The following is a 21,152-nucleotide window of genomic DNA, read 5'->3' as shown; positions in this document are numbered from 1 at the left end:
CAGAAGGAGGGTTTATTTAGTGGGCTGGAGAGCAGGTGGAAGGTTGAAGATGAAAATTAGAACTTGTTTTACTTTTCCCATGCATATTGTGCAAGCTAACAGGAAAACAAAAACAGAAAAAAACGTGTACACTGTTTTTCCATCATCATACGACACATGTACAGTAGGTGTTTCTGTGGTCGTATCTTACAACATGAAACAGTGAGCAGCAGTTAGGATCCAATCTTCATGAATCAAAGAACCTCCACAACCGTGCATGTAAGGTATGGGCGAAAATGGTGAAGCCTGGGTAGAGAAATATATATTTGTAAAAATAAAACTTTTAATCCGGCACACACAGGCAAACAGAGTTGACATTACCTGCATGGAGACTTGCCAGGGCCAAGAGTGAGGGGTCGCCTCCACTCCATTAACCACCCTGGGGGTGGCTGTATTGGGTGTTACTGCTGGGTTTCCACAATTGACTGGCCAGTCTGGAAAGAGAAAATATAGAATTCAATTATTTTTTAATGAGCTATCATCCGTTATCATTCATCCAAGATGTACAGGAATGCAGTGGCAGACCCAATTAAGATTTTAAAATCAGAAATAACATGATCCAGTTTCAGATCCAGTTACAGTTTATTAAATTATGAGTATGAGTGAGTATTTTCACCAAGCTCCATTTTGAACCTGGGAAGCAGACACTCACTGATAGTGATGTTGTCCCAAGGGTTAGGAGGTGGAGGAGGTAAAGTTGGGATAACACTGGCATCACTGGTCCAGTAACCACGAAAACCCTTCTGTTGATTGTCCCCGTTAGTAAGGAAGCGAATGACAGCTGTGTTGCCAGGGATGGTGATGCTTGGCGGAGGGGCAAAGCCGCAGAATCGACCTGTAAAACAAACAAGAAATTTAGAGTTTTAGCTCTATTGTGCAGGCCAGGCATTGATACTGATAACACCATGCTGGAAATAATGAAATTAAGACACAGAACACAAACTGTGTAGTACAAAAAACCAACCTAGTGATGCCATGCTTTCTCCATTGAAGATCTCCACATAGTCCACACAGTTTCCAAACATGTTCACAGCCTGCAGCTCAAACTGAGTAAAGGCTACATGGATATTTTTTGCTGAAGGAATGGTAATACGCCATGTGCACACAGACCGGGCTTGGTAGTCACTTGGCCAGTTGGGAGAGACAATTTCACCCTGAGCACTGTTGAAGCTGCCTCCACAAGGAGCTGTGTGTATGTGTGTGTGTGGTTGCATAATGGGGGACACAGAGAGAGAAAATGGAGAGGATAAGATTATATGCAGTAGTTTTTCCTGGAGGCTATGCCCTCAGTGTCTTGTGAGGCACATCTTGCTCATGTCTTACCCTCTGTTGGGTCCACTACCTTCCAGGTGGCCGTGAAGCCTGTGTCCACCACCTTGTCATTGGAGGAGAAGCTGATGTGAAGGGTTTCTCCATCGCTCACTAGGTCTTTAGGGGGTACATGGCTGCAGTGTGTGCCTGAAAAGAAATGAACATGAAGAGCTGACTCTCCCAAGGGACCTCTGTCCCAAGAGCTTGTTTATGCTAATAATTATCCGTATTTTTAAATTACACAAGCATGACATTCTTTATATATATATTTATATACATATACATCTAAGACTGGAGATCACAAGCGAGACACCATCTGTCACTTTACTGCATAGAAAAAACTGTAAGGAAGCACACACATATTCTAGTGAGTTGCAGGCAAACATAAAAAAAAGGAGAGTTGAAAAGCTGTACACTCATTACGCCCTCAATTATTTATTTAAATTTCTAAATGTATATTTACTCAGAGGTAACAGAGATGCAAGTTTTAGCCATGTTAGCAGCAAGGCTCCATGGACTGTAACGACAGTTGGTCCACCACTTTGGACAAGATTTAATATCTCTATGATATGGATTGGAATGAACTTTTATAAGGACATATATCGTCCCCAGATTAACTTTGGTGTGTCTCAAACTTTTCCTCTAGTGCCACCATAACGTTGACATTTGTGGTTCATAGTAAAATACCTTAAAGGTCCCAAATTATTATAATCTTCAGGTTCATACTTGCATTTTGTGTTTTTACTAGAACAAAATGGGTATGTGTGGTAAATATGTAGTAGAGTTGTGACATCACAACCGTACAGAAGTCCTGACGGCTCGTTTAAAGTCAAAGTTTCTGAATACGGGCTGTGTGCATTTCTCTGTGGATTGAGCATTTTGATACTTTCGCAGTATTTATATTGCACCTCAAGCTGCTTTATGATAAAAGAAGACATGGAAATCTCACTTTTTACAATACAGGACCTTTACAAACTATTACTTGGATTGCTGTGACTGTGACGTGCCATTCATACATACTAATAAACTGCTGTGTAACACAAACCAAAGAGATCACATCAGTGAATGACATCACATTCATTATCAGCTGGAAAGAAAAAGGAGGCAGATATTAACATACCAAGACTTCCTGTTCTGTCTGTGAGGCTGACTTTATCGTTCATGCACAGCTGACTCTCCTCGAGGGAGAAATTGTGGAAATGAAGGTGGACCAGTTTGCCAAGGGGCGCCTGAATGTTCCACTGGCAGCTCGCTTTGTTGTTGTAGCTGCCAGGGTAACCCATAGAGGACACAGTGCCACTTGTGCCAGTCAAGTCCTTTGGCCCTCCACAGCCAGATGCTGCACAGGGAAGACAGAAGGTGAAAACCGGCAATAAATTCTGATTCTGTACCATATTTAGTTTATGTTGAAAGTGGGTCAGAGTAGACCAGCTGGAGTCATACTGTGCTCATTGTAGAGGTCTCTGCGGATGACATTTTTGATCCAGGGGATGTAGGCAGAGGAGCGGGTGAACACAGAGGGCTTCTTATTCATTATACATCCAATAGGGCCAAAGCTGGTTATACCATGTACTTCCCAAGGACCACTTGGGTTGTCCTGACACACCAGAGGGCCACCTGAATCCCCCTGTCACAAATCAACATCCAAAACACCGTCAGCATCTTGTTAAATATCATCAGTGTAAAAATCATCTCATCATTATCGATGACCATAATGGTGTAAAACAATTCTCATCTAATCCTCTACTTTTCTAGGTGCTTTTTTTTACCTGACAAACAGACTTGAGCTCATCAGGCAGAGTATAACCACAGCAGATCATGGAGGTCTTGACCTGGAACCACCACCAGTCCATCCTCTTGCAGGTGTTATACGGCACAACAGGCAGGGCGACCTGGTTAAGGGCCTCTGCAACTTTAGCATTCAGTGAATCACCTGAAAATTAACAAAACTATTTAGATTGTTACAAAACATAAACTAGACACACTGAGGAGGAGCACAAACAGGTTGTATTTGCACATTAAATCCAGCAGAGGGCATGCAAAATATGCAACAATTATTGTTTAACTTATGAGTTGTGAGTGTCTCCTGTAGTGGTGAATTATTTCAGTGAATAAAATGACAAATTTAAACATGGAGCAGGAACAGCACCGGTCTCATCTCCCCAGCCAGTGGCGTAGCATTTCTTGCCCCCAGGTAGGACTTCCTCATCAGAGGGAAGGCAGGCGTACGAGATCTCATCGCTGGGGATCACATCCCCGTCCAACCTGACCAGGGCAATGTCAAACTCCACCGTGGGCACTGTGGGATACTTGAAGCCCTCGTGGCGATAGATACCAGACACATTGAAGCAGTGTTCACTCGACTCTGTGTAGGTCAGGTTGTGTTTGCCGAGGCACATGCGCCAACGCTGCAGCTCATCAGCATAGCTGTGTAGGAAATCAGCAGATTAATCGATAATACCTTGCAGTTTACAGTAAACACAGGCCACCTTAAATACATGTCACTGCAAACCATATAAATGCTGGTGATGTGCACAGCATATTCAGAGTTCTCTCTGGTTCAGAAGTGTGTCTACCTCCTTGCTCAGTAGCAGCAGAAAAGTATATAGTGCACAGTCTTTTTATCTCTCTCTACTGTAGACCATTAGCCAAGGCATTGAGGCATTACTAACAAGGCATTGCTTTTGCACTATAATAAGCCTGAGGAGGTAAAAGCCCAGACACCAACAACTGCCTCCTGAGATAATGCAAATGGGCTTCCAGGAAGTTTGAGAAAACTTTTCAGAAAAGCAATAAAATGGTAGATAGCTCTTGTTATTAGAATAATTGACTTTAGCAGCTTAAACTTGAACATTTCTTTGTACGTGTACTGTATATGAGAATAATGAAACAGAACATTTACTTTATGAAGCAGTGGGCTGCTGTAAGTACCCAGTTCTTATGAATAAGAGTTCCGCCACAGGTATGGAAGAACGTGGGTTCTGGACGACTGGCGGGCCAGACCTGAAACACACATACAGCATCAAGAAGAGAAGATGTTTGCATACTCATAATTAAAGACCCATTTTACTGATGTCCGTTTTTTGCAAGTGTATATCATTGCAAACAAAGGTTTTTAATATAAGCTATAGAAAGGACAGATGACTCTTCGATATTATATTATGAATAACAATATCGGAATTTGGTCATCACTGATATTCTTGCTCTAAAGGAAAGAATCTCTACGTGAATTCTCTCTCACCTGCATGGACACTTGCCAGGGCCAGGAGTGTGGCTTGGCAGCCTCTCCGTTCACGATGCGTGATGCAACAACAGGAGGGATGGCTGGTTTCCCACACGTACTGGGCCAATCTAGGAAATAAGGAAAAACAAAACATCGTAATTCATCCTGTGTGTGCTTGTCTGCGCATGTATTCATTTGTTTGTGGTTTTGTTTGCGTACAAACAAAGCTTGAATATACAGTACATATCTGCAGGTAAAAGATAAGTCTATGTGTTGCATGGAAGTGGCTTTCAATCACTGTCATTCATAATTTTAAAATACTTTTTCAGTCACGCCAGGTTGATACTGCTGTCCCTGTTTTTGGCTTTCACAAATCCACTAGTCTGCAGTGAACCATTCATGCAACCATAATATCAGGCCCCTACTGCAAACAAACAATGGGTCCTGGCCTAGACTTAAAAAAAAGTCATCATATCCAGGCAAGACTCCTTGACATCACAACATCAGTACACATAAAGTCGCTTTTCTCCCTTCATCTCTCACGCTCTCTTTGTCTTCCTTCGCCCGGCGACCTCTGGTCAGTGGCTGGGAATAAAACCCAAGAGGCAGCAGAGTCCATCTATAAAACCCTATTTCAGCAATTGGTTTGGCATGCGCTTGAGCCACCTGGGGCTCATCGATGGATGAAGGATGAGGGTCAGTGACAGCCAGCTAGGAAGGAAAGTGAAGCACCAGGACACTTCACATTGTTGTTTAAGCACAACATATCACCTTGTTTTACCGCACATATGTGTGTGTGTGTGTGTGTGTGTGTGTGTGTGTGTGTGTGTGTGTGTGTGTGTGTCATTATGACTGGTGGACAACACTGATCTCCTGACCTGAAGATATTGTATAATATCACTGGAGACATCAACACCCAAAATATCAACTGTAAGGCTAAACTATACATACAAAATAAGCTATTTCACATTTGGCACATAAAAATGCATGCTGTTACTGTAAACACTGCAGCCACACTACAGTATACTGCTGCTACTGCATTTATAGTGAAATCTGGTTATTTTTGGGGTTGCAATGTTCTTTTACTTTTAGTAAATCAGTTAGTCTGTTGGGTATTTTTCAATGCAGAAATTAGTTGTTCAGTCTATAAAATGTTAGTAAATTGGGGAAACAGGCCCAAACTCAAGGGAATTAACAGTGATTAAATAACATAAATAAAAGTAGCCAAGCCTCAGAAGCTGGAACTAGACTTGTTTATGTTGAATTGTCTCCTCATAACTGTATGGAATAATTGTTATAGCACTTAAAGCTGCATTAATTGATTAATATATTAATTTTGGCAACTTGGAGGAAATAAAAAACACAAGCCCTGTTTATGTGATGCCTTATAAAGTCATTGTAAATGTTTAAACAAACAATTTCCTCTTTTCACATACAGTGTGGAAAAGCTTTCATTTGTAACTGTGTGTGACAGAGCAAAGTCCAATGTTCACTCTGCTTTTAGCTCTGTTTTGTTAGCCAAGCAAGAAACCTGAATGTCAGCGTACCTTTAATGTATCAAAGTCTTAGATCTGAAAACAGCTGCTGTGTTTGGAAATGAAGTCCTCCTCCAGATGCATTTTAAAGTATGTAAAAATACTCAGTTACGATTAATGTTTTGTTTAAAATGGTTTTCCCATGAAAAAGCTTTTAAAAACTCAGAAAAGGGGCTAGAAACACATCTAATCTTCTCTCTTACCACCAGAAATTTAGCTTGGTGAACTCTGGGCAGCAGAGCAAAATCTGTGCACGTTCATTCTTATCGCTTTATGGTCAAAACTGCTTCTCCTCTGCCCCCTTCCCTCATTGAAATGACTGGGCCCCTTGATTTGAACTTTCTTTAGAGGTGGTCTATCTGTAGAGCTGAGCCCTGCAGAATTGAGTCATCAATCTCGGTGGGATCATCACTGAACTATGAGCAACACTTTTTGCATTTAACATCATCAATTGGTCCATTGATAATGTGAAAAATACAGATTAGTGGATCTTTAAACATGCTTTCAAAATTGTAGGTTAATGCAGATGTAAGCAAACTGTATCAGGCTCAAATAGATACTCCACCTATGGGGATGTTGTCCCAGGGGTTGGGCTGAACAGGTGGTTCAGTGGGAGCAGGCAAACTGGGGTTTGTTGTCCAGTAGGCCCTGAAGCCTTTGGACTCAGTGAACAAGTCTGTATGGAAACGAATCATCAGCCTGCGGCCTTTTGTCTGGATGGTAGGAGGCAGCTTAGTCCCACAAAATGGACCTAAAATGTATTGAAAGAATAATGTGTCCATGATAAATAAAGTGAAAGTCCCAATGATTTTGTGATCATGTAGTAATTACTCAAACAAACTTACCATGTGTTTTAATCAGCGCATTAGTCAAACCATTGATCTCATACGCCTTGATGTTATCATAGCATTTGGACGTTAGGAAATCTTTTGCTTCTAGATCAAAGTGCGTGAACGTCAGTGTGATATTTTTCCCCAAAGGCACAGCGATGTTCCACATGCACTCGGCGTTAGCTTTGTAGTTCATAGGCCAGTTCTGGGACTTAATAACTCCGGTTTCCTCTTTGGAAGAAATGCCACAGCCCTGGATTTCTGAAAGAGAAAGAGGAGGTGACTGATATGTCATGTTAATTAGGTAAAGTGTAGACAAGCTTCAGTATCTGCCTGTGGAAAGAGCAAATGAAAGCACTTCTGGGCATTAACATGGGCAGTGGTGGGAAGTAACTTAGAACCTTTACTGAAGTACTCTTGTACTTAATATAACAGTTTCTGATAGTACCAATAGTGTTTATGGTAATTTATAAGTTTCTTCTTTAGATTGCAGGGAAATATTGAACTTTGTATTCCTTCTTCTTTTTTATTTTTTCTATGATAAATACTTTACATACAAAATACTCAACTAATACAATATGACAATACAATATGATATAATTATACATATATTTATATTAAATTATACTTATACTCAACTTGCTTTGCCCAGGGTCCACTTTTGTAAAATGACAGGAGGAGGTTAATAAACAAACAAAATAAAGGCTTTTACTCATCTTTGCCAAGAAGCAGATCCAGATCCATAAGTTGAGGTATCACTGCATTAGACTATCCAACTCTATCCACCTTGATCAAGTGCCACTTACATGATAATGCATGTATAATTAAAGTATTTAATAATTAGTATTTTTGATACACAAAGTATTTTGTCATGCATCATCATGCATTATTATTCAAGTAGAAAGCAGGAGCTTTTCTTGCAACAAATTCTACTCCGTTGTATGGCTACTTTATAAGTCTTGATATTTACTACTTTATGATCTGCATGTGAGGTCTCAAGGCATTTTGTTGTCTAATAATCATGATAAAGAAAAGATAAAAAAGATAAACGAGTTTTAATCTTGCTTTTTATGCTTCACAGTGTACTCTGACCTATGATTTCTCACTGCTTACACAATGACTTTGCTGTTTTTGTAAATATGTGACAGAGGAGTGATATGGTTTATAGTTAGAGCCTCATGTGTGAGTGTGAGTGTGTGTGTGTGTGTGTGTGTGTGTGTGTGTGTGTGTGTGTGTGTGTGTGTGTGTGTGTGTGTGTGTGTGTGTGTGTGTGTGTGTGTGTGTGTGTGTGTGTGTGTGTGTGTGTGTGTGTGTGTGTGTGTGTGTGTGTGTGTGTGTGTGTGCGTGTGTGTGTCAGTCCTCGGTACCTGCAATGTCCTCAGGATAAACAGCTTCCCACCGGGCAGAGAATCCTCGGTCTGTGAGGCGACTGTCCGACTGGAAGGTGACAGACATTGTATCAGTGGCACTGACCACCACTGGGGGACGGATGTAGCCACAGAGTGTGCCTGAGGGAGGGAAAGGATGGAGGTAAAAGATGGACGTAAATGCAGAGAGTAGAGTTGGGACTGGGGGGATGGTTCAGAGATGGATAAGAGGAGAGTGGTAAATACTGTAAGCACTATTGGGTGTTAGTAAGGCTGAGTGCGTCGGGCGTTGTTAGTGTGTGATGGATGGGGATGCTGAAACACTAAATGAAGGTGACTACTGTGTGTGAGTGTGACTTCATCAACACATTATCAGGTGGAAAATAACTCTTTCCACCAAGAACCTGTGAACACAAAAGATTGCATAAAGCCGTTATGTTTCTTGCAGACATTTAATGTTATTAAATGGAAGATGCTGTTTATTTGTGCAGCTCAATTAACTCCTTAGCTAACATTGGCCACAATATGCTACTGGTCATACCATACAATAAGACACTAGTGTGTCATGAGCTATGATGCTTTTCATTGCTTATGAATTTAAGTTTCAATTTTCAAAACAAATCCTGTGTTAGTTCTTCTTTTATTGGATACATACCCCTGTTTTCAATGATCTTTGAAGGTAATGATTTTTCAGACTTCAGGTTTTCAAAACAGACCTTCAGCTGCTTTTAATTAATCTCTGCACTTCGTATACGCTATAAACACTGACGACCTAAAATAAGTGGGCGCACCACTCTCATCACCATGCTGCATCTACGTGCGCTTGTACTTCAGTGCTTTAGTCCTTGAAAGCTCAGCAATAGATAAAGCTGTATCAGCCTCACTGCTGCCACTGAAGTGGATAATGAGGAGAGGTAATTTATAGTTTGCTGGGCTCTTTGCTCGGAAGATCCTAATCAACAGTTTTACAGCAGGGGGTTTAGTTGCTATACTGTAATAGTCAAAGTTCTCATATTTAATGTGGTTATATTCGGAGCTGAGGCAAATTAAGCATGTTTTTAATCTTTACTCTATTGTGGCTGCTCAGGCTTCACATGATACTCATATAGCCGAAAAAGCTTTTCTAAGATGTTCTGAGATGTATGAAGGAGTCAAGGCAGTAAGTTAAAGGTACACAGATATGCAGAATGGGAAACTTGTAGAACAAGAATAAATATAAAAATAACAAAAACATCAGTGTAAAATCAGTGTAATTAATGTAAACGAGTAAAAGTTATGGCTCACCTAATGTGCTGTAAAGATCTGAGATGATCAGTTTGTCCTCCTTGCATTGTCCAGTCTCTCCTGTGATGGCCATTTCAGTGATCTGCAGTTTGACCAGGAATCCTTTGGGCACTGTTATCTTCCAGGAGCTATGGAGATGAGCAGGGTATGGATTTGGGAAACCCAAGGACTGTATCACTCCTTTACGCCCTGTAAGGATTTCTGGACCAACACCTCCTGCACAATAACAGACAACAAACGCTGTGTTTTCTGTTTATAGAATTTATTCTCTTCTCCATTTATTTTCAATTTGATGAAGACCAGCTCGCTTTGAAACAAAACTGCCCCATGAACAGGTTTGTTATGTACCTTAATTGGCCAATGGAGAACGGTCTGTTTGCAAATAGCTTTAGTACGGTGATGAACAGATAAACCTCAAGGGGGATCTCCCCACTCCTACGCAAAGAGCTACTTGCATTTATCCTTGTTTGGTGGCTGTCACTTGGTTAGAGCTGCAGGGAAAACTGCACGGGGAGGCATAACAGTTATGTAAGTTGTATCAACAACCCTCGTAAATCATGTGAGCACATGGATAATGATATTATAGTTTATCGTGCATCAGTATTAACTTTCAAGAGATAACCGATTTGGTAGTCAGATAAATAGCGCTGAAGTCAACTAAAACAAGTTAGGGTTGTGGTGGACAATTGACATGGTGAGATAGTTCAGCAACATCGATATTGATGCTTTTATTTGGTAGTGAGAAATTTAGACATGCAATGTTGTATATTTCAACTGACATCAAACTAGAGACATCTAGAGAAGGGTAGGTTAGGTAAAAAGAGTTAAATGAACCAAACTAATGGTATAAAATATGGATGTAGTCTCCGTGATGTAACCCATATGTTTCTCAAGAGCCAATGTGAAGCTCTTGACGCCGCCTAAACCCCAGCAAAAATAGTCAAAGAGGTGGAGCATGGATACAACTGAATGAAGCCTACAGTCTCCTGTGACGGCAGCCACCTGTCCCTCAAAGCGGCACACACTTTGCATACCTTTAAGCTTTAATATAATTTAAACAGGTGGGTTATATAAAAATTAAGCCCCTTCACGGTTCTCTTGAATGTGGAAATTAGCTAGAGACCTAAAAACATTTTTTCTGTCGTTGTATATACTACATGTCTATTCCTGTAGAGATCGATTGTTTTTCATCTCCAGAGGTTTCTGCTTTTGTCAATATTTATATATTATTATTTCCGTGTTTATACCATTCCAGAGTCCGATGCCCATGGATGGTATAAACACTGGAGCGAATACTTACCAGAAGATGTGGGAGCTGGAGAGGTTTGTGTGGGTCTGGGTGTGGCTGTGGCTGTGGCTGTAGCGGTGGATGCTGTTGTGGTGGAAGTAACAGGTGGAAGGCTGGACTTGGTGTAAGTTGCTCTGAATCCTTTAGAATTCAAACTCTTGTCTGATTTGAAGCGGACCACCATTGTGTTGCTACTGGACTCCACTGGCTTTGGCATCGTCCCCCCACAGAATTTACCTTCGAAGGATTATACGTATATATATATATATAAGTGTTTAAAAAAACAGGGATAAATATGCATCAGCAACATCCCCAATATTTAAATGAGATGATTGGCAATTAATCATTGCTGCTTTAACAATTTCATCTATGCAGACAGACATTCATTAAGTTTAAAATAGACTCCAGAACTCAAACTTTTAATTGAGCTAATCTTTTATTCATGGACCCACAGCGTTGACATTGCTAATGTTGAACAAAGGCCATGGTCTGTTCTGAAACTCTAACCCTTTGCATTATAATCACTCACTCACATTACAATCTGTGCTGTGTGAGAAAATATTTTGGTATATTTTAAAATCACTGCTAATCTCATACATACAAAGCACATTTATTTTTCTCAGAAACATTTTCTTTTGTAATCCTCACAGCATACTGGAAACAGGTTTAATGTCATGCTTACTGAATGAGGAAGAGCCGGCCTTGTGGCCATCATAGACCTGAACAAAGTCCCCGCAGACCTCAGGGACCAGGTCAAAGGAAGTAAATGTCAGTCGAACCCTTTCTCCTTCAGGCACCGTGATTCTCCACTAATCCAACATAGAAATAAAGTACAAATACACACACACGCACACACACACACACACACACACACGCGCACACACACACACACACACACACACACACACACACACACACACACACACACACACACACACACACACACACACACACACACACACACACACACCAATTATTTACTGCATAGACAGATATCCCCAAATAAGTTTCCCTTCATGCTTGCAACGTAAGCTGCATTTTGACACTTTTACTCTTAACTCATTTTATCATTGACTCTGCTCTTGTTTGGACAGGTGGTGGCCTGTCCAGCTAAAGCAAAGCGAGATGAAATCATGATGACAGTCAAATGACACCATATGACTCCACGTCCAAACACAGCATGCAAAGCCTGACATTAAAATTGACTCTGATTTAATTAGATGCATTAATCACCGATCAAGTCCAGAAATGCTGTCAAGATGGCTGTGTTGAGATCCATAGCTAATGGATTTACTTTGAGATGCTAATCTAAATTATTTAGGTCTGTTTAGAACAACATGCTAATAAAGGCTAACACACTAAATTACTGTAAATGTAATATAGTATGGTTTAATATTCAGGACATCCTCTGTTGATTTGCAGTTCATTTGCGCAATCAATTCACAACTCAACTAAAAGAAAACCTCTAACTCTACTCTTCTTTTGTGATTGGTAGATTTAATGTGCATAGATTTAATATTTATATAATAGGTAGCCCTTTTTATTCAATTAAAAACACAACACTGCAACCTGCAACCCCTCTCAAATCAATTGACAATTCAATCAATTGAAATTATTGAAATTCAAGTTATAAAGGTCAGAATAACACATTTTCTTAAGCGGCTACATTCTAATAGCAATGTCAGCTCATGTCTGTGTATTAGCAGGAGCCAGGAGGTGATTGGCTTAACCTAGCTTAGCATGAAGACAATAATAATAATAATAATCACCAATTATTTTGATAATTATTATTATTTTCTTTAATTGTTCAAGTTATTTTTTAATGCAAAAATGGTAGAAAATGATGTTTCATCCTCTCAAAAATGGATAGTTTCTGCTTTTCTTTTTATATCTATCTATATCTATATATATCTTATCACCTTGGACTTTGAGAACCTAGGATAGACATTTTTCACCGTTTTCTGACATTTTATAGACCAAAAGATAATAATTAGTCGGGTTCTAGTCCCTACGATTGACCTATATGTAGACGTGTCATCATTAATATAATGTAATAATTGTTTTTAAAGAAACAGCTTTAAGGGAAGCAAAATAATTTGACTGGTTAAAGAGAATAAATAACCCAGGTCTTGTTTATTCTGAGTTCAGTATTTTTTTTCCAGTCTGTTGCAGAGTGCAGTATGATGTACTATACAACCTCCTCAGATAAAGGTCAGCATGCTTCCTTAAATGTAAAAAAGAAAAAAAATTGTTGCATGTAGCCGTCCCATTTGCTGTTGTTGTGTCTGTCTCCTTGCTCACCTGGTATAGTGCTCCATTCGGATAGTTCTTCTCTGGGAAGCTGGGGGTCATCAGATCCCCCTGGTCACCTTGGAGAAAGCCACCAGCTCCGGCTATTTCTGGTAGCAGGGATGGAGGGCACTTCAGCTCCACAAACACCTCAAGGTTGTAATTCAACGCTCCAGCTCCACCTACCCATCCCTTTTTTCATTTCCCATCTCCTATGCCCCTCTTCATCCAGCACACATTTCTATAACATTTACTCTCTAGGTCAATCATATACTTATAAGACAGACATCCAACATTATGTGAGAGCCAAGGCAATTTTCTTGCTGGAATGATTTTTCCCCGTCTTCTTACCTGGTGAGAGCTCTGGACCTACAGCTTTGTAATGAGCCTTGAATCCTTGGTCTGTCTTTCTGTCATTGGTGTCGAAGTAAACCGTCAGGTAGTTTGTGAGTGACACCAGCGGCCTCGGTTTGGTGTAGCCACAGTATTTACCTACAAATACCACATGAATTATGTAGAAAGAGAGTACAGTTCTGCACAGCTTATTCCTCGGCAATGAAAACAGAATATCACAGGAAGATCACAAGGCTGTTTAATTCAGTTTGAAGGTCATCTGATTGGCTACTCCTGGTGTCTAGGTGGTAACCCAGATTTGGAAAAACTGTTGCGAGACTCGCTCCTGTCTATATTTTATATTATATTATTGTATTTATATTTTGATGTCTAATCTTCACCATCTAACCTTAGCCATCTTACGAGACTTTCACACATCTTGGGTTACCATCTAGACACGACCCTGGCGCCCCCCTATCAGAGTAAGAAGGTGATGGGTTGTTGGTTTGTCCTCTCTATGAAGAAACTATTCCCATTTCTTGTTGTAAATTCAATCATACGACCACAAAGACACTCAAAATGTCCACAAACTGACTCAAAACACCTACAAAGTGACAAAACGTTGTGTGTCTTTTTCAGGCTTGGTGTCTTGCTCCTATGTAGGTGGGGTGTCTGGGGGCCCTTTGTCTCATCTATCCAAGGCTGTAGACTATTTGGAGTTACAAATTGATTTGATTTAATATTGGAATATTTAAAGACACTATTCAGAACATAATATAGCAGCAAACAACTATTGTCTTTGTAAAGATATAGTGGAATAATGGCACCCTGAGCAGAGAGGGAAGTGAATTTTTGCTTCTGTAATAATATAATAAGTAGGGGCAGGAATATATCAGCACGATGCTTCAGCTTGCTCCTTCTCGAATGCATACTTTTTTGTTTTTCTTTGATGGAATTAATCAGAATTGAGTTATCCGTTTGGGTTTTATCTGGGTTTTTTTTTTGTCACAGTATGTTGATCCGAGATAAATAAAAATCAAATCAAAGTCACTCTCCCTCTGTGTGTGTTGTGATCCGAGTTTCTGAGTGTTGTGGTAGACGATGCGACCTTAAGTGCATGTGCTCGTGAAAAAACGTCTGTATTTTATGAGAGCCGTGTGGAGGGGATCCCAACCCAGTTTTTTTTTCAGTGTTTCTAGTACAGCTCCTATAAAGTTGTTTGTCATTATTTTATTACAATTCATATTAAATATGTCACAGTTATTCTTGCAAAGTACCAGGGCATGCAACATGCGAAAAACTTAGTTTGCTCCTTCTTGTTTTTAATGGAATTTGCAGATAAAATAGTGTCAGTCCTGATATCCTGGTGCACACTGTAACTTTGAATTTGAGTAATTTTTCTCATTTACAAATGTGCCCCCCTTATTTGAATCTGTTTGATTCCCCCTAAATAACAATAAGAGAACAGAAAATGGGGGTGAACCAGTGGTGTGTGTCTTATAAGTAGAGCAGTGTGCAGTGGACCAGCAGGACTGTGTGGCTCACTAGCTGAGCCAACCCATGGATGGATGGGCTGATCTGGGCGACATGACATCAAAGCTGCCACTGCAAGTTGAAAAAGCTGGATTGTCTATGTGTCTGTCTAACTGTCAGATATCTATCTATCTATCTATCTATCCATCCATCTATCTATCTATCTATCTATCTATCTATCTATCTATCTGTCTATCTATCTATCTATCTATCTATCTATCTATCCATCTATCTGTCCATCTATCTATCTATCTATCTATCTATCTATCTATCTATCTATCTATCTATCTATCTATCTATCTATCTATCTATCTATCTGTCTATCTATCTATCTATCTATCTATCTATCTATCTATCCATCTATCTATCTATCTATTTTATGTGGACTTTATGCAAGTTGTTTGTTTTGTTTTTTTACCAATGATTCCCAGGGAGTCTCGCAGTGTGACGGAGTCTGACGTGCAGAGCTGGGTTTCCTCCAAAGCAAACTCCTCAAACCACAATTGAATCACCTGCAACAAAAACATGCAAATGTGTTTCATCCATCTTTTTTAAATCTGAGAAGTCGATAAGCGAGACAGCCACAGGTCTGCATACATATAGGTATGCACATGCAAGTGTGTGCCTCTGTATGCATATTGGTGTGTGTTTAAAGATAGCAAAAGGAAGATGGAGACACACTGCATCAGGCAGGCTGGGAGGCAGCCATGCAAACAAAGAACGAAGAATCAAGGATTTAGTTTCCTCCTGTGGGTGTGGGGAGGAGAGCTGAGGAGAATGAAGATGACAAGGCAGCCATCTGTCTGTGACACTGCCACAGCATTCATCCCAGCTGTCCTCCACTGCTTGGCCTCACATAAGACAAACATTAGATACCAGGCACACACTATAAAACACTATAAAAGACCCTGTCTAAAATAAAAACATAGGTGAATTGTTTTTGATCAGAAGTGTCTCATAAAGAAGACACTGTTGAAAATGTTTTTATTTTTTCAAGAGGAAAATTATTTTGGACCATTACACAATAAAGCCCCCTTTCTTATCGATAACTATTTAAATTCAGTTTGTCAGTCAGCAGTTCATTTTAATTGTTTTTGATCTCACATGAAATGGTTTAAAGTGTTTACTGATTGAGGTTTGAAGAAGCAGTGATGCTGATCCATGTCACCTTGTCAGGGTCCACAGTGATGTGCCAGGTGCAGCTCTTTCCATTATCGTAGCTATTGGGGTAGTTAAAGCTGGTGAAGGTGCCCGACTCTCCTGACAGCTCCTGTGGACCACCACACCCTGAGTCCGGCCCTGGAAATGTATGACAAGGGAGGATGCTTGTTCCTGTGTTATGTATTTGTAAATTATAGAAACAAAAATCCTATTTTACAGTAAAGGGTGCTGATCCCGGGCCATGAGACGTGACAAAACATTATTTCATTCAATTTATTACACCAACAACAACAACAACAACACTGCAGGTTAAGGAAGAATGATGTTTAGCATGAAATTCCGACTAAAAAACACCTCATAGTATCAGTCAGTGCAGTCAAAATGTAGAATAAATCTGGATGCATAACAGCATTGATTATACAGTTTGTCATCATCCACAGTAGCAACATTGCCTCATTTGTGACTGGATCAGCTTCTGTTTGGGAGTCTGGAGCTCAGCTTAAAACATTAAAACAACTGAAATATATTATGTCATTATGCAGAACATAATTGTCAACATAATCACGTTGTTCCGCTGTGTGAAACAAGCTGTGTTGTTTTGGGGGCAATGATCTTTTTAATGCATCCCATGAAGGTATAAACTGAAATAGTGTATGAAGAAATAACACAAACTGAGACCTCACTCCTCATTGCATGTCCTTTCTGCTAACACGTGTGTGTCACCTCTATTCAGGTGTGCAGCAGACACTGATGACTTGTAATGCTAAAAGCAAATTGATTCGGCTGATACTCATATCACCCCTTTACTCCTTCCATGCAAACATAAAACAATTATCCCACTTCAATATCCAAAGAAAAAACAAGGCTGCAGAAATGTGTCTGCTCGCACAATGCCATTTAACACTGAAGGCAGCTTTTTCTTTTTTCTTTTCTTTTTTTTACAGCATATGGCCAGCATAAATAATGGGTTCATTACGTGAAAAAAAGGAATTGGAAAGCAATGAGGGGAAGGGGGAGAGGGAGATACTACTTGGTGCATTGTATTACAGTAAACCCTACTGATGTCTTGCTGATGTATTATTACTACGGACCAGGACAGTCCAGGGGTCATGTAATGTGTTTCCCGTTAATTTTTGTTCACAACAGCTAGGGACAATCCTAACGCAAATTTTACATCACATTAAATGAGCACTTCTCTGTTGTATTTCTCCAACTGATTTTCCTGCCAAAGTTCGTGCCCTCACATTTGCTGCTGAAAAGGTTTAATCTAAAGTTAAACCTTGTAAATCTTACAACAAGAGCCTACACCCATGCACCTCTGTTTTGGCTCATAGCTACCTGGAGATGGTAAACCAAATATTTGCAAGTCTATAAGGGTGGAGATGGGTGACTCGTCTTGACTTGTCAATAACAAGGTAGCCACACCCTAAAACAAAGTCTACTATACTCTAAGGGACCATACTTTTAAAACTTGACATTGTGCAGTATTAGAGAAGACTTGAAGCTAGCGATTGAGACCTTAAACTCAATAGGAAGATGCTTTCTGATTTTTTCTCATTGACTTCTATACAATCAACCCCTGCTGGCTCTTAGGAAGCCTGCACGTTTAAAGCACTTCTGCATTGGCTTGACTTTTTCACTTGAGAAGGTGTATGCACTTATAAGTAAGTAATGAGCTTGAGAGATAGATACATGTTGGTATTGAAATCAAATACAACATGTTTTCATACACACTCACCTTCTACATGAGTCGAAGAGTCAGCTTTCTCAGTGAAGTAGATGACAACAAGGCCGATGCAGGCGCCGGTCATGGCCACGAAGAGAAATATCAGACATTTTTCCAGGGTGCTCATACCCCTGGACCGACGATGACCCTTCTCCAGGTCCATTTTCCTCTCAGCAGTGGGAGATGCACCACACTGTGCCTCGTCCAACAATTCACCAGCTTATTACCAGCACTATCTGAACTCTGACAGCACAGATGAACCTTGAGCTCCATCAGTTGTGGTATTGCAGCATGTCAGCCTGAGAGGGCTGGATGTGAAGAGCCATACATCATAGAGTATCATAATGGCAAGTTAATGAGTATTGATGTAAGTGCTGTCCCAACCAAAAGGTTATCAGGATATCTTTTAGGAGGACTGATTAAAATAGAAAATAAATGGAAAAATCTATAATCAAGAAACAGTTTAGACGGCAAAATGGGTCCTTGTTTAAAGATGACATTTCGGGGTGCTGAAGAATAGGAAGAATATATATATATTTTTTTTTAATCACACTGCAGTTTGTAATTTAAGTGCTGTGTCCTCAATACAGTTGAGCAGCGTTTTCTCAACTGTAAACAGCAAGTTCATTATCTATAAAACTGATGACTGAATGTTTTATTTATAGCTCTTTCATTAGATCAACACTCAGCGGGAAAATAATTGATAGTCAACAGATTTCAATCAGCAAGAGGCCTTGACCAGAGATTGTGAGGACCATAGTTAAACTGAGGTCATGTCCTTTGTGAATTTGTGGGTTGAAGCAAACCAGGGTTTACATTTTTCAATGTAAAACTTAGAAATGGCGGGTATTTTATAAGCTGATTGCAGAATTGTAGACTAAAGGTTTGAATTGGACTACTTCTGGCCAATACAATGATAAATGAATAATGGTTTTATCATTTTACCCCCCAGAAGTTAAACCTGGACAGTGAATTTGACAGTGTGGAGAAGGCTTTGTCAGTCAAACAGCTACTGAGTGTAGGGTGTTTTTTATTTAGACTTTATCACCATGCATTTTTTTTCTTTCTGTGTGTCGTTTCATGGCATTTAGACTTATATTGTGACATTGTATAAAGAGGGACAAAGTCTGCATAGGAGAGCGGGGTGGATGGATGTGTCAAACAAAAACCACAGATGTATTATTAGAACTGAACGGCCCCGCAGTTCAGCCTTGCAGACACGGATTGATTGTGACTCTTTCTGTTATGATTTTTTTCACCCATGAACTTTTTATATTTGTAAAACTGCCCTTGAGCCCAGAAAAGTATTTTAAAAACCTGTGACCATATCCCAATTTAAAGTCTGAACTGAGCAGGAACTCATGACGCAGGAGAAACTCATGACGCAGGAGAAACACTTCTGTAAACCCGGTGGCCCAGCACGTAAGCACCGGGCGAGCATTTCTCATTGGAATTGATCGGCGCAAACTTCAGTCCTGCATCCAGTTCTAATAATACATCCACGACAAAAACACACAACTTTTACCTAGGAGACCGCTGTTCGAGTACTTAATTTACTTATTTACAACTTAATTTATGTAACAAACATACTTATTTGAAGCCAAACCATGATCTTTTCCTTAACAGAACCAACTAGTTTGAATTCACAACATTATCCACATTTTAAAAACTCAGTCTTTTGGAATGGGAGCAGGGAGTTAAATGACACACAAAATGTTATACGTCTTCCCATTAGATCATGTTGGAATGTTGTGTCCGAACACGGCACTATGAGAGTAGTGAGAGTGAACAGAAACAGCACAGATTATGGCCAGACAGCTAAACAAGGAGCTGAAACTCACTCTATTGTACATTATTACATTATATTCATCATCAATTGTTATTAAAGGAAAGAGTTTTCAAATTAATACAAAAAACTGACTGTTAACCAGTGTAAGGACTTAAAAAAAAGAAGTGCAACGAGGCTCATGAACAAGACTAAATCATAACTGTAATGTCCACCACTGAGTGTTGCGTTTACAGACACATTTCTCTGCCTGTCCAACCAAAAAAGGGAGGATCAATTTCCTTCGCAGTGTTTCAGACAATGCAAAGTAACACAGCCAGTGTTGCAATGAAATTACCCAGGTCAGAGGTAATGAGTTTCACAGGGAGGATCTTCATCTCAATCTCCACACAAAGACGCGTGATTGGGTTTAATCAGACTCACTCTGGGTATATTCGAATCTGAAGTGGCAATCTGTCTGTCTTTCCCCTTTAACACTTTATTTTTCTCAAAAGATAAAGGACTTTCCTCCCATTATCTCTCTGACAAAAGGCAGTGTTGTAACAAAAACTCCTTATCTGCCCAAGGAGACAGCGAAGATGACGGAGGAAATCTTTTTTACTGCAGTATGATGGCAGAAACCTATTGAAGACATTGTCAATAGCTACAGTATATGGATATATGTGTGTATGTCTTTCTATTTATCTCTTTATCAGTTTGTTTCATATCTTCTCGCTTCCACCAGGGGACCTATGATTTATGGGCACATCTGTCAGCCATAATAAAGCAGTCTCTAATGAAGCCAGGGAAGGTGACCTTTGTGTATATGTGTGTGTATGTGCTTTTTTGTTTCAGGCATGCATCTTGTGCAAATGTACTGTATGCTCTGTTATAAAGGTTATAAAGGGCATGCGCTTGTGAGTTGAATAGTAAGCAATCAATGATGAGCTCTAAAATGCTAGATACATGTACAGCATGTTTGAGAAAACAGACAGAGAGGATGGAAAGACAGACAGAAAGAGAAAACTGTTTAAAAAGGGTACGCTGCAGAAAAAAAATTCACAGAGCCAAACGCTGCACTACAAACAAATGTAGGCCACATACTCCACTGGGAATGGAGCGGCCATCAGGAGGACAAGCCTCACTTCCAGCTATGTGGTTGATACAATACGAGGATAAATAAAAGGAGACGAGCAGTAGCCGACCATTTTACGGGAAACTTTCTGCAGAGTGGAGGTCAGCAGAAGCTTTAATCATTTCACTGTTACTGGCTGCATTATGATATCATCATCAAAGAGAGAAAGAGGTGTCCGGGACACAGAGAAATGGAGGCTTGAAGAGAAAAAGGGGAGTCGGGAGTTGAAAGGGTGGATGCACAGTGGGTGAGAGAGAACACCGAAGATGACAAATGATTGTGAAAAACAGCGCAAGAAAAGGTTGAAAATGGATAAAACAAAGCTTCCACCAG

The 21,152-nt window shown here is 40.0% G+C and overlaps 1 protein-coding gene across 1 annotated transcript; it reads right to left on the bottom strand.

The window, feature by feature from the left end:
• Nucleotides 1-12: 12 nt before the first annotated feature.
• Nucleotides 13-18,082, bottom strand: LOC310963873 (cubilin; the record flags this gene model as incomplete). The annotated part of the gene is made up of 23 exons (XM_083936826.1): nucleotides 13-24; nucleotides 361-473; nucleotides 692-874; nucleotides 1,004-1,225; nucleotides 1,363-1,497; nucleotides 2,471-2,689; nucleotides 2,794-2,977; nucleotides 3,120-3,283; nucleotides 3,500-3,777; nucleotides 4,253-4,331; nucleotides 4,576-4,701; nucleotides 6,674-6,859; nucleotides 6,954-7,199; nucleotides 8,306-8,446; nucleotides 9,590-9,805; nucleotides 10,468-10,630; nucleotides 10,981-11,114; nucleotides 11,560-11,686; nucleotides 13,179-13,276; nucleotides 13,518-13,658; nucleotides 15,451-15,544; nucleotides 16,201-16,331; nucleotides 17,932-18,082. The coding sequence occupies 23 exons, from the start codon at nucleotides 18,080-18,082 to the stop codon at nucleotides 13-15; spliced, it is 3,543 nt and encodes a 1,180-aa protein (XP_083792952.1).
• Nucleotides 18,083-21,152: the final 3,070 nt, after the last annotated feature.

This window comes from Echiichthys vipera (assembly GCF_963691815.1).
Source record: "Echiichthys vipera genome assembly, chromosome: 2".
In the NCBI taxonomy this organism is placed as follows: Eukaryota; Metazoa; Chordata; class Actinopteri; order Perciformes; family Trachinidae; genus Echiichthys; species Echiichthys vipera.
The sequence above is the reverse complement of the archived record's forward strand: the minus strand, read 5'-3'. Positions and strand labels throughout refer to the sequence as shown.